A 15,497-nucleotide genomic window follows, 5' to 3' on the forward strand; every position below is an offset into this window, starting at 1 on the left:
GGGCTGCTAGATCACAGAAACCAAATTGCTGACTAAATCCTTTAACTCTTAAGAAAGGCAACAACTAAGCTTCTGTCTCCCTATGGTTAATGAAAATTATGAAATAGCTAGTAATACTTCCTGGCACATAATTATAATAGTATTTATTTAATAAAGTATTGAAATAAAAGAAACTACTAAAGTATAGGGAAGTAGAAGAGTTACATGTATACCCAAAAACTGAAACAACACAACAGAAGGATCCCATTAAATAAAAATCTTTCCTGACTCCGTCTTTCACAAGTTGCCTACACTTATTCTGTCCTTTGTTCTATGTTAATCTATTAGAAATGATGGTTTCAAGGTAAAACGTTTGCATTTTTCTAATAAAGACCACCTACTTAGGAAATATTTCTTAAGAACCTACAATGGTACACAAGAGAGAACACGGCAGGTATCATACAAACGCCAGTGGCAACCACTTCTTTTTTTTTTAATACAAGAAAAAGAGCACAAAAGCAACTTTTTTATACATAATGACAAAGAACCTCTGTGCTAAACCTCTTTGAAAAAAGGTTCTTTTTCAATCTTCTACCCAAGAGCAAGAAAAGGTTATGATGTTCTCCAGATGTCAGTAGTTAAGTCTCACTGGGACTTCACACATCAACTGAATACGACCATCTGTACCTTGGATGTTTGCGCAGCATCAGAATGCGGAGACGGTCTTTAGCCTCTTCAATATTAAGTGGAAGCCTCTGGGAGAAGCTCTCATCCTGATCCAATCGTGCACAAAGGTTCTGTAGTTTCATCAGAAGCCCGGATTTGTCCTGTTTCCCAACTGACACCCAATGCACGCCTCCTGGGAAACAATCTGGTGAGGAAAAGGAAAATAAATTTAAGGTCTTTAAACAGGAGTCCCCCTTTGAAAGATTTTACTGATAAGCAGCAGTAAAGATTTGTTCCAATCTTTGATTTCATCACATCTTCAAACTTCTCTTGATTCAGAGTTTATATTTGTTTGTAGACTGTTATTGAGCTTCAGAGCCCAAATCTAAGAAAAGTTGGAAGATGTGAATCATCTGAAGTTTGGTGTTAATCTGCTACATATCAGTAAAATCTTACCAAACAAAATTTCAAATCTTTGTCCTGTGTCCTCAATGATTACTGCACAACAGTTTCTCAACAGAAGCACTCTGGACATTTTGGGCCAGATAATTCTTTGTTGTGAGGGAAATGTCTTGAGCATTACAGGACATTTAGCAGCCTCCCTGGCCTCTATCCACTAGATGCCAGCAGCACTTCCTCTCCCCAGTTACGTCAACCAAAAATGTCTCCGAAGTTTGTCACATACCCCTTGAGGGGGGAAAAAATCACCTCTGACTGAGAACCACTGATGTGGTTCCTGGGAACACATAACTCGTTAATTATCATTCTCATATGAAGACTTCAAGTAAGAAGTTAGGCTCAAGTCTGGCTCTACTGCTTACTAGCTATGATACCTTTAGCAAATCACTAACTTCAATTTCATATACAATACTAGAATAAGACTGTTTACCCCTATTTCAGTTATTATAAGAAATTAATGTATATAATATGTGATTTGGCTATGTTAAAAGGTTATAACAGATAAGATTATTAGTGATACGGATGAGACTACCTTTCATATAATTAAGCTTTGAACTAGTAAGCAGTATAATAAGAACAGACATTATTATTACTGCTACTGTCAACTGACATGGTCATCATTTTTGTTAATCAAGCCACATGTGCTAAATCGCTACGTCCGACTCTGTGCAACCCTATGGGCCAAAGGCTGCCAGGCTCACTGTCCATTGGATTTCCCAGGCAAGAACACTAGAGTGGGTTGCCATTTCCTTCTCCAGGGGATCTTCCCAACCTGGGGACTGAACCCATGTCTCCTGCACTGGCAGGTGGATTCTTTACCACTGAGCCACCAAGGAAGCCCAATACAATGATTACACATCTACTAAATAAACTAAGTAAAATTGCCAAAGCATGATCATGAATTTAAACTGAAGTTCAGTTAGGTGATTTTCTTCTGCAAAGAAGATGGAAATAAAGTCTGGATAAAGCAACAGGGAGCACAGAGAAGCCATCACCTTTCATTCAAGATAAGGAGAGAACTAAAGAGTATGTACTGAGGAGCAACTGAATAATAGGCAATAAAAATCTAGGCCCAAGGCTGAGAGGGGGCTGATGAGACAAACAGTAAGGATATTATGCTATTAATGGATAGGACTCAGAAAACTGTAGTGAACTTGAAAAATAGAATAGATGGAGGTAGGCAGGGTGGAATAGAATTTTATAGTCAAGATTTCAAAAGTGGTATCATTTCTGGTAATGCCAAAGGCCAGGATCCAACCTGTGATCAGTAAATTATATGGCTGAAGGGGAGTGAAGAAAATGGTCACTGTAGATACATAAGTCAAGGAATTGAGAGGCCAAGGTTTTGGATGACTCATCCACATAGATATCAAATCACTAAGACTGCCAGCAGGAGGACTTAAATTTATAACTAAGAACTTCAATTATCAATCAATCAGAGGGCTATAACATAACCAGGCAAGATTAGAAAAATAAGCTTCAAAGGACAAAAAAATTAGCTGGAGAAAGGAGTATTAAAGGCCCAGATGAAGCAATAAAGAGCAAAGAAAGCATCCACCCATTTCTTGGTGTTGAAATATGTGAAATAGAAAGGGAAAAGGGTTACCACACCACTGAAAAAGGCTACAGAGAAGGAGGTATCCTCAGGAAAACTGGCCCGTTTCACACATGACAAGGAGGTCTAAGAAGGGTTGATGATATAGAGGAGTTTCCTGACCACAGAGGAGGAAGCCTAGAAGGCACAGCAAAGGCTTGGGAGTGAGAGGAAAGGACCTAGATCAGAATTTGGAAATGAAACGCGTAGTAACTACATGAGAATCTAAAAGACGACAAATGACCAAAAGAAAGAATTCTACGTAACTGAGATAAGGCAGGGCTGTTAAGCACGGTTTGATTATCAGCAGTGCCTATGTCTTAGATGAAGGTAAACAACAAGTCCCACACTTTGTTATTCTGGCTGCGCTGCGTCTTCGTTGCTGCATGCAGGCTTTCTCTAGTTGAGGCCACGGGGGCTACTCTCTGGTTGCAGTGTGCAGCCTTCTCATTGGAGTGGCTTCCCTTGTTGCAGAGCATGGGCTCTAGATCATGAGGGCTCAGCAGTTGCAGCACACGGGCTTAGCTGCTTCGAGATATGTGTGATCTTAGTTCCCCAACCAGGGATTGAACCCCACTGAAAGGTGGATTCTTAACAACTGGACTGCCAGGGAAATCCCAACAAGTCTTACTCTTTCCTCCTGAAAGCTTAGTGAAGTTCTCTAGGCTTGTTAAAGTCAACAGTTATGAAACTAATTCCCTGGGGCTTTGCTTAGTGCTACAGTGGTGTTCTGTGTTGGTGACAGTGTTCAGTCACTCAATTGTGTCCAGCTCTTCCGTGTATGTACATGTGTGTAAATGCACAGGAAAAAGTTTGGAAAAACTCACTCTAAACTGTTAACCATGACTACCTCTAGTGAAGAATTTAGGAGAAAAGAAAGAAGGACAAGTGAAAAGAAATTTTACTTCATTTTAAATGGAAATACAACTACTGTAATGTTTAAAACAGTTTTAAACTACATGCTGCTCCTAAGGGGTTTTTCTTTAATTTGTGCTTTCTACATAAGATTTTTAAAACTTATCCTAAGGTTCAAGACAAGGTAAAGAAAGTAGCCAGACACAACTGGCTAATGAACTCTGCAGATTTAAATTTAAATACCTGCTGCTGCTAAGTCGCTTCAGTCATGTTCAACTCTGTGTGACTCCATAGATAGCAGCCCACCAGGCTCTGCCGTCCCTGGGATTCTCCAGGCAAGAATACTGGAGTGGGTTGCCATTGCCTTCTCCAAAATATCTACTATCTACATCAAAGGTCTCTCTCCTAACCTTAGGAGTGAATTAGGGCATTACTAACATATGTAAGAAAAATAACAAATTATTGCTTGGAGAGAAAGACAAACAGGACTATTCCCTGCTGGTCCAGTGGTTAAGACTGCGCTTTTGTTGCAGGAAAGTGAAAGTGAAGTCACTCAGTCATGTCTGACTCTTTGTGACCCCACGGACTGTAGCCTACCAGGCTCCTCCATCCATGGGATTTTCCAGGCAAGAGTATTGGAGTGGGTTGCCATTTCCTTCTCCAAGGCACAGGTTTGATCCCTGGTCAGAGAATTAGGATCCTGAATAATTCATGGTGTGGTCAGAAAAAAAAAAAAAAACAGACCAAAAGACCAACTGATCTGCAAACCTCCTATCACTGGGAGCATAAATTTCACATTTCAGAAAGAATCCAAACATCCTGACTGTGGGCACAAGAGGGAGCAATTTAGCCTTGAATGAGGCTTGTACCTATAATTCACTCAGAGAAATTTAAGCAAAAAAAAAAAAACCCTGCCTTTATTCAGAGAAAATTAACCCATCCTACTCTCACAAGAGGTTTATCAAGGTAGCAATTAATAATCTAATAGCATCAGGGAAGTCCTGGGAAGGAAGGAAGCAAACAGACAGCCTCTAAAGAAGCTTTCTTTTTTCTAAAGAAAACTTCCACATCCTTAGAAACTCAGCACTGAAATACAATCGTGTAAATGGTGGAAAAATTCATCAACTCTTTTAATTTTTAATTCATCAAATTAAATGGCTGAACTTTCAAAAAGAAACTGGGTTTCTTAAAAATATATAGACAGAAATAGTTAAGAACTTCATAGTGTTCATCAATTTATACCGACCACCCTAAGGTAACACAGTTTCTACAGAAACCAGTTTTAATGAAGTTTGTAACCCATACAGTTACCTGCACTTTCAAAAGAAAAAACAAGGTTTTATAACAATGGCAACATCCAATATTCCTATATTTTAGAACAGACATAAACTCCAGAGATTAAAATTTATCTTTGTTGTTATTGTCTTTCAGTTGTGTCCAACTCTACCTTTAGCAAAGTATCTACTCTTGAACTAATGGATATGCAAAAGCAGACTTCAGATTAAAGAGCTAAATATGAATGGTAAGACTATAACAGGACTTTTGCTGTCAGTCGCTAAGTTGTGTCCAACTCTCTGCGACCCCATGGACCCCATGTCAGGCTTCCCTGTCCTTCACTATCACCTGGAGTTTGTTCAGACTCATGTCCATTGAGTTGGTGATGCCATCTAACCATCTCAACTTCTGTTACCCACTTCTCCTCCTGCCTTCAATCTTTCCCAGGGTCAGGGTCTTTTCCAATAAGTCAGCTCTTCATCAGTCAGCCAAAGTATTGGAGCTTCAGCATCATATCTTCCAATGAATATTCAGGGTTGATTTCCTTTAGGATTGACTGGTTTGACTTCCTTGCTGTCCAAGGAACTCTCAAAAGTCTTCTCCAGCACCACAATTCAAAAGCATCGGTTCTTTGGTGCTCAGCCTTCTTTATGATCCAATTCTCACATCCATACCTGACTACTGGATGATAATAATGATACTGGATAATAGGACTACTTAAAGTTCAGGAAGCACAAAATAGAAGGCAAAAAAGTTGACTAATCTGACATCAGAATTAAAGATTTCTATTAAGGACATCTATGACAAAGTTAATACAGATGATATAAGGAGAAAGTATTTACAGAGTCTAAAACCAGTAAGTCCTACTATCTATAGTATTTAATAAACTCCTTAAAAGCAACAAGATGGAAAAAAAATGATGTGGTATCACTGATACCACAAATGATATCAACTTCATAACAAGGAAACTCAAAAAGCTAAAAAACTTATACAGAAATGGTCAAGCTCAAGTTATCACAGAAATGTAAACTAAGATATCATTTCACATCTGCTAGCTTGTCAATAATCTCAAAGATGGAAGATAACCTACTATTACTAGGAAGTGAGGACATAGGAGTCATCACATGTTACTGATAGGAATGCACAGACAGGAGGGCAATCAAATCTGGTATTTATATACCCTGTATATTTACAAAGAATACAGATTAAGTAGGCTTCTCAGGTGGTGCTAGTGGTAAAGAACTTGCCTGCCAATGCAGAAGACATAAGAGATGTGGGTTCAATCCCTGGGTTAGGAAGATCCCCTGGAGGAGGACACAGCAACCCACTCCAGTTTTCTTGCCTGGAGAATCCCTTGGACAGAGAAGCCTGACGATTACAGTCCAGAGGGTCGAAAAGTGTCAGAAATGACTAAAGTGACTTGCTGCTGCTGCTAAGTCACTTCAGTCGTGTCCGACTCTGTGCGACCCCACAAATGGCAGCCCACCAGGCTCCCCCATCCCTGGGATTCTCCAGGCAAGAACATTGGAGTGGGTTGCTGCCGGGAGCCAGCACGGGAGATCCCACCCATGACAAGGTCATGTGGAGGTGGCCTGACGAGCAAGGCGGATCAGGACTCAAGGGACCCCCTGGACCTGCTCGAGCATCTACCCCAAATCCAGAATCTGTCTGTCCTACTATTTTGTGCCTTTCACCAACTCTTCTGATATTAACAGGGGGCTATCCCCGACCACTTTTTTCTGGAAAAAGTCAACTTAGGGCTTTAATTAATAAGTCTCCTGGGCATGATAGGAGTGTTTCAATTCAAACCCCTCTGATGGCTTTCTAGCTTGCCTGACAGGTTTATCTAGACTCTTGCAGCTACGCACATGATTGTTCACAGCCTCCCAAGCGTGAGAGACATGGGAAGCCTAAAACATTCTAAAAATATAGAGCCTTTTGAAGAGTTAAAAACTATTAGAGTAGTGCTGGTGTAAGATTTCATTGTTGAGCCAATGCTTGCTGCCAAGTTTCCATATCCCTTATCCATTGTGCACCTGGGAGTGCACTGGTTAACATAGTTGGAATGTAAGAAAAATAAGTAGTAGCCTTGGAATTACCACATCAGACCTTTGAGCTAATTGGTTCTTTCTTTGTTGTAACTCATTGCACCTTTGCTCCGTGAGAATGTAACTCTGTTTAGCACTTTCTGAGGCTGACATAGATTAGAAATATAAAGAAAAAACACTTCAAGGAAAATAAGTTTTCTGGTTGATCAACCTTTATCGAAAAAGGGTCATAAAATGTCCACAGGCCTCCAAGGCCAGAAGATAATGTACACAACATTGTTTATGGGAAAGGTATGCAGAAAAAATCCTGGTTTCGATAAAGACAAAACAGATGTGATGTCTGGGCTGACTCTGCATGACTTTGCATCTTTCATTTCCCTCTATGTACAAGTCAAGATATAAAAGTTCCTTTTGAAAATAAAGTTATGAGCCTCGCTCACCGAAGCTTGGTCTCCCCGTGTCATTCTTTCTTTCCTTTTCTTTCTTTCCCTCTCTGTTCTTCTTCCAGGATGACTTCTTGGAACACAGGAGCTTTACTGGCTTTCTGTATAAACCAAGGAAGATCAAGCCTCTTTCTCTCCCCTTTTACTTTCCTTATCGCCGACGCCATCATCCTGAGGGTATCCCTGGATCCTGCTGGGGCTGGACCCCGGCAGGTTGCCATTTCCTTCTCCAGTGCATGAAAGTGAAAAGTGAAAGTGAAGTCGCTCAGTCATGTCCGACTCTTCGCCACCCCATGGACTGCAGCCTACCAGGCTCCTCCGCCCATGGGATTTTTCAGCGTACACATATATTAAATACATCAGAATGATCACATATGGGGAGGTATGATTCTGTGATTAAATATATATATTTGATCTTTGTCACTATTCCTAGCACATAGCTCTAAATCCCTTGTAATTTCCCATGTGAGAGCCTTAAGTGCATCTTTTAACAGTTTGTTCCTAGTTCTTGAACTGTCCAGAGTATAAAAGTGAAATGGTGTCTTATGTTCATATAACAAGCCCCTTTCATCTACACCTGAGTTTATGTTAATAAAGTAATTTCTGGGAAGTCTCTAAATACCTAGGGATTTAGGGGAACCTTGCCAGGGGAACCGAACACTTGATTACTATTGAACTTTCAGTCCTACCTCCAGACCTCTGGGGAGAAGGGAATGGTTAGAGATTGCATTCAATCACAAATGATTTAATCAACTACACCTATGTAATCGGAAATTCTGTAAAAAACCAAAAGGGTGAGATTCAGAGCATGTGGGTTGGTGAACACAGGGAGTACACAGAGAGTGATACATCTACATGGGGCACAGGGCTCTGCACCCATTCCCACATATCATGCCTGACACATCTCTTCTGTCAGGCTGTTCCAGAGTTTTATGCTTGTATGCGTGCGTGTGTGCTAAATCGCATCAGTCACATCTGACTCTTTGCAACCTTATGGACTGTAGTCCACCAAGCTCCTCTGTACATGGGATTCTCCAGGCAAGAACACTGAAGGGGGTTGTCGTGACCTCCTCCAGGGGATCTTCCCAACCCAGAGATCAAACCTGCATCTCTTACATCTCCTGCATTGGCAGGAGGGTTCTTTACTACTAGTGCCACCTGGGAACCCCCCTATGCTTGTCTAATAAACCAGTAATCTAGTAAGTATAGTTCAGAAGCACAGGTAACAACCTGCACTGGCAACTGTCATCTGAAAGGGCTGGGGTGGGGGCAGGGTGGTGTGTGATCTGATGTTATCTCCAGGTAGGTAGCATCAGAAATGAATTAAATCATAGGACTCTCAGCTGGTACTGAAGAATTGCTGGATATGTGGAAAACTCATGTATCTAGTGTCAGGAATGAAGTAGTGTTGTAGTTGCATAGAGGAGACACATAGGAAGAGTGTGTTTTCCTTTAGAGGAGGGAAAGGGAAATGAGAATGGGATTTTTTTTTTTAAAGGAAATGTACGCACTTTGGCCACCTCATGCGAAGAGTTGACTCAATGGAAAAGACTGATGCTGGGAGAGATTGAGGGCAGGAGGAGAGGGGGACGACAGAGGATGAGATGGCTGGATGGCATCACCGACTCTATGAACTTGAGTTTGAGTGAACTCCGGGAGTTGGTGATGGACAGGGAGGCCTGGTGTGCTGCAATTCATGGGGTCGCAAAGAGTCGGACACGACTGAGCGACTCAACTGAACTGAACACACTAAGAAACTCAGATAGACTTAATATGAAAATAAGCTGTAAATTAAAGAATATGATTTACTCACCCCTCTATACTTGATATCTCACTAATGCTTATTAGGAATACGAATTAAGCTCATTATACACTAGAAAATTGCCAGTATCCCTGACCTTTTCTCAAAACAAAGTAGTTAAAATCTATTCCAAGACTACATTTTATATAATATGATTCTTGGGTAATTAATTCCATAGCTTGTTGGTCAATTTTAAACCCTAAAATTGAAAATTCACCCCAATAATATCGAGTGATTTAAATAGTATTAAAGAGAACTTTTAATCCTAAAAATTGGTATATTATACATATTTTAAAGGAAATTTAAGATTATATTGAAACAAAAACCATTACTTCACACTAAAGAAATTTAAACCAATTTTATCCTGAAATATCCTTGGTGATCAACTTTGCAGGAGAGGTTAAAAAAAAAGTGAATAAATAAATCCTTGGCCCTGAGATTTGCATAGCTCTGAGTCGCCTGAAACTTCTCTATAAAAACAAGACAGAAAAACCAGGGTTTAGGAATCAGGCATATTTCTGACAACAGTATGACCAACACCATTAACAAAGGCTGTGATGTATAAATTAAAACCAGGTGTGTACAAAAGCTGTGCCCCAGCCCCCAACTTTCTAAAACTCTCAGGTGCTTACCACGTATTCCACTCATTGTGTCATCTCATCATAAACTTTTTTGCCTTTTTTTTTTTTTTTTTGCTGCCCTGGGTCTTCTCTCAGGCTTTCTCTAGTTGCAGTGAGCAGGAGCTACTCTCTAGGTGTGGTGCGTAGGCTTCTATTGTGGTGGCTTCTCTTTTTGCAGAGCACGGGTTCCAAAGCACACAGGCTTAGTTACTCCTCGGCATGTGGAATCTTCCTGGACCAGGCATCAAACTGTGTCACCTGCATTTGCAGATGGTTTCTTAACTACTGGGCCACCAGGGAAGCCTCCTCACAAACTATTTTAACTGGTGATTATATATTGTAAACAACAACAACAAAAATATTAACCACTAGAAGTTGGGAACTATCTTTTTAAATTCCTCCAAACTCACTAATGGATGGAGGCAACCAAAGACTGAGGATGCTATACAAAATTCCTGCTAGGGAATACCCTGAGAATCTACGGGACTCATTTGGGTCAGCAGTGCACCTGCCAAATGTCCTAAACTCTCTGCTGCACAGTCTGACCTTCCTCACTCTGGTAACTACCCAACTCCCTTCCCACCTTCTCTACTCTCCCATCCTTGCTGAGTTCGCCTGCCAAACTTGTTTCTATTCTCCAAACTCCAGCTAAAATGTCATCTCATTCAGGAAGCCTGGCCTGCTCATTCTCTTCCCCTGATGGAAAGTGTCCTTCCTTTATTCCAACTTTGTATGTACCTTATACTTGTTTCTAATGTTCAGATTATCACATATATCATAGTTAACCTGTCTTCCTCTCCTACCAGACGGTAAGTAAATTTCTTAGATACACAGGCTGTGCTTTCTTTCTGGATTTTGCCCAAAACAGTGCCAAAATCCATAACAGATTCTCAAACACTTTTTGACTACAGAAAATTTGAAGCAACGAAAATCAGTTGCCAGATGTCTAATGAATCTATAAAGCCTGCCTGCAAAAACTCATTGTTTGCTACAGTCAACTTCCAATTTTTTTTCTTAGAGTTACACATTAGATAGATAAGTTACTAAAGATTTTTATTTTTAAAGGTAGATAAATGATAGAATTAATCCATAAATGGAATTCGTATTAATGATTCAGGATGCCAAATACAAGAAAGAATCACCCCTGGGAAGTCATTAATGGAACTGCGTTTCCAACAATCTTCCCTACAGCACTCTGCCAGAACACTCGACTGCCAGGAAGCTATGTTAGTACAGTTCTGTTGAAAGGCAGGGATACAAGCTGCATAACCTTTCAAGACACTTTTTCAACCATATAATTCCCTCAATTATTAAGATGGGGGGGCAGTCAAGGGGAAGGACTTTCCTGGTGGTCCACTGGTTCAGAATCCACCTTGCTAGGCAGAGGACTCAGGTTCGATCTCTGGTCAAGAAACTAAGATCCCACATGCCAAGGAGAAACTAAGCCTGTGAACCACAACTATTGAGTCCGTGCACCACAATGAAACATACTACATGACGCAACTAAGACCCTACACAGCCAAATAAATTTTAAAAATTTGAATTTAGATACAAAGGAACTAGTTTCATTCCAGGGATAATGAGTGCCAACTGATAACACACGAACTTACTGGCCTGGGTAGTCAAGCTTCATTGTGACAGGTGAGGTAGAAAATTAAATTCAAATTTAATCACCTATGGTAGGTAGAAAACTGCCCCTCCCCTCCCCATGATGTCCACATCCTATTCCACAGAATTTGTATATATGGCCCCTTATACAGCAAAGAGAGACTCTGCAAGTGCAATTAAATTAAGGATTTTGAGATAATATTATCCTGGATTATCCATTTGGCCCAATATAATCACAGGGGCCCTTGTAAGAGGGAGGCAAGAAGGTCAGAGCAGATGTGATGACAGAAGCAAAGATTAGAGGAAAAAGATCTGAAGATGTTATGCACTGCCAGCTTTGAAAATAAGAAAAAGGACTGTGAGTTAATGAACGCAGGGCACCTCTAAAAGGTGGGAAATGGAAGGGAAAGGATTCCTCCTGAGTCTCAAAAGGGAGCTAAGCACTGCTGACACTTTGATTTTAGCCCAGTAAGAGCTATTTGACCTTCTGACCTCCAGAACTACACGGTAATATTTGTGTTGTTTTAAGCCACCAAAAGCTTTGGTAATTTGTTATATCAGCAACACAAAGCTAATGCAATGCCTAAACAGTATCTTCTTAGCCAGCAATGGTAATCAAAACTTACCTTCTAGGAAAGAATGATCTCGAACAGCTTCTGCAGCTAATACAGACTTCCCACAACCTGCCATCCCATATATGGTGACCCATCCTGGTTCACCATTCAGTTTGGAGAGCTTCTGCTGAATTGCATTCACTAGCTTCTTCCTAGTAACAAAAACAACGGGCCTCTGTGGTACTCCACCTTCACACAGGACTGTCCTTACTGAAATCCAAAACAAAACAAGCATGAATGAAGAGAACTTTGAAATGGTTACTCAAATAATTCCATAAAAACCAAAGAGAACAGGCTGAGATCTCTGCCAGAAATTCCAAGAGAAGAAAACATGGCTAGCATATTAACTTTAACTTTCTGATTTCTCAGAACACCCAGAACAAAAGATACACCTTTCAAGACGACTATAGAGCAATGAAAATCTCCATTTATAGCTGCCCTTAACTCATCCTCTCCCTCTCTAACTCTCCAATCTTTTTATCATACTAAAGATTGAGAAGAGAGTGTAAAGGAAGGAATATGGAATTGCTTCCAAGAACATAGATTTCTAAAGATTTGCTCTTTCCTATGCTCGAACTTGGTAAACACAAATCTGGAGAAAAATTTAAAGGCTTATAAATTATATTATTATCTCAGAAGTAGATAGTTCACTGGGTAAGGAAATGAGAAAGTAATATGGACACAAATAAAAATATCTGAATTGGAAAACAAGACTATAGTTTTTTCACATGCATGTTTCACTGAACTGTTAAGTCTCTCCAGCAGACACCATCTACAATAAAACAAAATTCAGCCACCAAAACTTCAGCCACACAGCCATTGTGATAGAAGGCATCGTGGATACAAACCATACGAAGTTATTCCACTAACTGAATCTTTGCCATCGGAAGAAGAGACAACAGGAATGCCACCATGCAGAAGGGCAGCAAGATCTTTGTAACCTTCATGAAGTAGAGCATTGTAGAACGATATATAGGAATGATTATCTTTTTTAAGTATCATTTTAATTAGCATAGCTGCTCGTTGCCGTTGGGTGGGCTAAAAAAAAAAAAAAAGTAATTCAGTATACTATAAAGAATACATTTGCAACATAAATTAGTGGACACCAGTACAAATTTTGAAATAAATTCTAAAAATTTTTAAGAAAGTACAGACTGAATTTTTTAAAAATCAAAAAGAAAGCATACACTGCCTCAGAGGGCTTTACCTCATTTTTCACTTTTTCCTCCTCTGACACTGTTAAAACTCCATTACTAATCATGTGATCCATAATGTAGGATGTTTTGATGTCCCTTTCCAAGGCTTCTCTATGTTGAAGCAAACAATTTCGAGCTTTTGCATCCATCTTCCCTCAAATTTTTCTTTCTCTGAGCTGTCAACCATGAGCTACAGGCAAAACATCAAATTCTTGTCAGCCCAATAAAGATATGAAAAGATGTACAACCTCACTGGTAATGAAAAACATAAAGGATTTTATTTTTGCAAATTTTTTTTTAAATAAACAAAATCCAATGCTTTCAATAATGTGAGGAAATTAGTATTCTTTTAAGATACCTGAGGAGAGATAGGTAATTTGGGATAGATATGTACACAGTGCTGTATTTAAAATGGATAACCAACAAGGACCTAGTGCATAGCACAGGGAACTCTGCTCAATGTTATGTGGCAGCCTGGATGGGAAGAGAGTTTCAAGGAGAATGGATATAGGTGTATGAATGGCTGAGCCCCTTAGCTGTCCACCTGAAACAATCTCAACATTGTTAATTAACTATGTGTGTGTGTGCTAGGTCGCTTCAGCCCTGTCCGACTCTTTGCCACCCCATGGACTGAAGCCCGCCAGGCTCCTCTGTCCATGGAATTCTCCAGGCGAAAATACCAGAATGGGTTGGTTTATTAGCTATATTCCAACACAAAATAAAAAGTTAAAAAAAAAAAGGTACCTGAGGGGAGTACAAAGTGGATGCAACTTTTCTGGAAGGCAATGTACGATGTATTTGAAGTAAGCATTCTCTTTTAACCAGAAATCCCACTTCCAGGAATTTACGTCAAAGAGATAGTCATATATGTATGCAAAAAATATCCACAAAAAGAGTTAAAAGAGTGTTTGGGTAAGATTAAAAAGATTAAAACAACCTAAATGCCCATCATTCTGAATATGGATTTAAAAAATTAGAGTATGTATATACAATGGACTATTATACAGCCATTTAAAATAAGACACACATCCATGTACTGACATGGAAATGATAGAGTCAGTTCCTAGACAGGTTGATAGGGAGTCTAGGGGTCCCCAAGGAGAGAGGGGTCTGAAATTCTCAAGGAGGAAGAAAGGACAAACTTTTCTTTCTCCACATTCCTTAGGATTATATACCAATAATGTATCCTGCCTAAGGACAGTCTTTGGATTCAACCTTCTGTTATCTTAAAATGTAAATTATGGGAGTAGGTCTGATGAGGTCTTTACAACCTCCAGACATTCTTTGGATTCATTAGAGAGTATATAACTTCATTGTCAACACTAGCAAGCGGGTACTCTTTCTACCCCCTTCTGATGCCTATGTCAGAAGCTTTCTCTATCTCCTTTATACTTTAATAAAGCTTTATTACACAAAAGCTCCGAGCGATCAAGCCTTGTCTCTGGCCCCGGATTGAATTCTTCTCCTCCGGGGGCCAAGAATCCCGGTGTATTCGTGTGATTCAACAACAACCTTTCAGAAAGGTGCTCATTACACATCACTGAAAAAATTTTAAATATGATCCCATGTGTACCACAAAATATGTGTTGGTCTCATCTAAATACGTATGGAGATGTTTAGAAGTCTGTTCAACAAAATGTTTGGGTTACTTACAAGAATCAAGATTTAGGGACTTTTTTCCCCTTCTTTTCTGTTCTTTTCTATACTATCTTAATTTTTTTCAATACTCATAATCATTTGTACAATTATAAAACTTCCTTTAAGACTTTATAAACAATGATCATACTAAAGTCCTAATAATTACAAACTTCTTGATTTCTCTGCCATCATAAAACTAAATAGAGCATTCTCGGTATTGAGTATTAGTTCTCACTCAAGATGGGCGTCAGCTGATATGTCTTCACACATTTCTCATGGGCTTACTCCATGAGTTTCAGCTGAGCTGCTAAGTATGACAAAGCAACAGAAAATATCCTCTGATGTCATTTCTTAGATTAGGAGGACATAAAAACAGAATATTCTTCTTCATAGTATAATACTCGGAAGTTCCTACCAACTTTATTTCAAATATGATGCAAATTTCTCAATGAGTATAAACCCCAGATCAGAATGTTTGCAAGTTTTTAAACAGAATCTACTAATGTATTACAGTGAGTGTCTAAATGTGCTTATTAATGTTTTTACTCAATAAATATTTGAGTCCCTCCTATGTAGGGCCCTGAATCTACAGAACTTAAATTATACCCATGAAGGAATTCACTATCTGACAGAAGAGGAAAATACAGATAACTATAATGTGATGCACTGAGTGCAAAGAGACAAGCACAAGTAATTTCGAG

General features: G+C 39.5%; 1 protein-coding gene across 5 annotated transcripts in view; it reads right to left on the reverse strand.

Annotated features, from left to right (window-relative positions):
• The window catches only part of APAF1 (apoptotic peptidase activating factor 1), an 89,236-nt gene that overhangs the window by 72,431 nt on the left and 1,308 nt on the right, over positions 1-15,497 (reverse strand). For 4 of the 5 annotated variants that reach the window (XR_011464162.1, XM_070370312.1, XM_070370310.1 and 1 more), the window contains exons 2-5: positions 13,170-13,348; positions 12,811-13,000; positions 11,975-12,172; positions 667-850 (exon numbers count right to left, since the gene is read on the reverse strand). Coding sequence is in view for 4 of the 5 variants with exons in the window: in XM_070370312.1 (XP_070226413.1) it covers positions 667-850; positions 11,975-12,172; positions 12,811-13,000; positions 13,170-13,307 (710 nt within the window). In the remaining variant the exon portion in view is untranslated. Of the gene's footprint in view, positions 1-666; positions 851-7,316; positions 7,421-11,974; positions 12,173-12,810; positions 13,001-13,169; positions 13,349-15,497 lie in introns of those variants that run through there. The other variant, XM_070370313.1, reaches the window with a different exon arrangement.

The sequence above is a fragment of the Bos mutus genome, chromosome 5 (assembly GCF_027580195.1).
Source record: "Bos mutus isolate GX-2022 chromosome 5, NWIPB_WYAK_1.1, whole genome shotgun sequence".
In the NCBI taxonomy this organism is placed as follows: Eukaryota; Metazoa; Chordata; class Mammalia; order Artiodactyla; family Bovidae; genus Bos; species Bos mutus.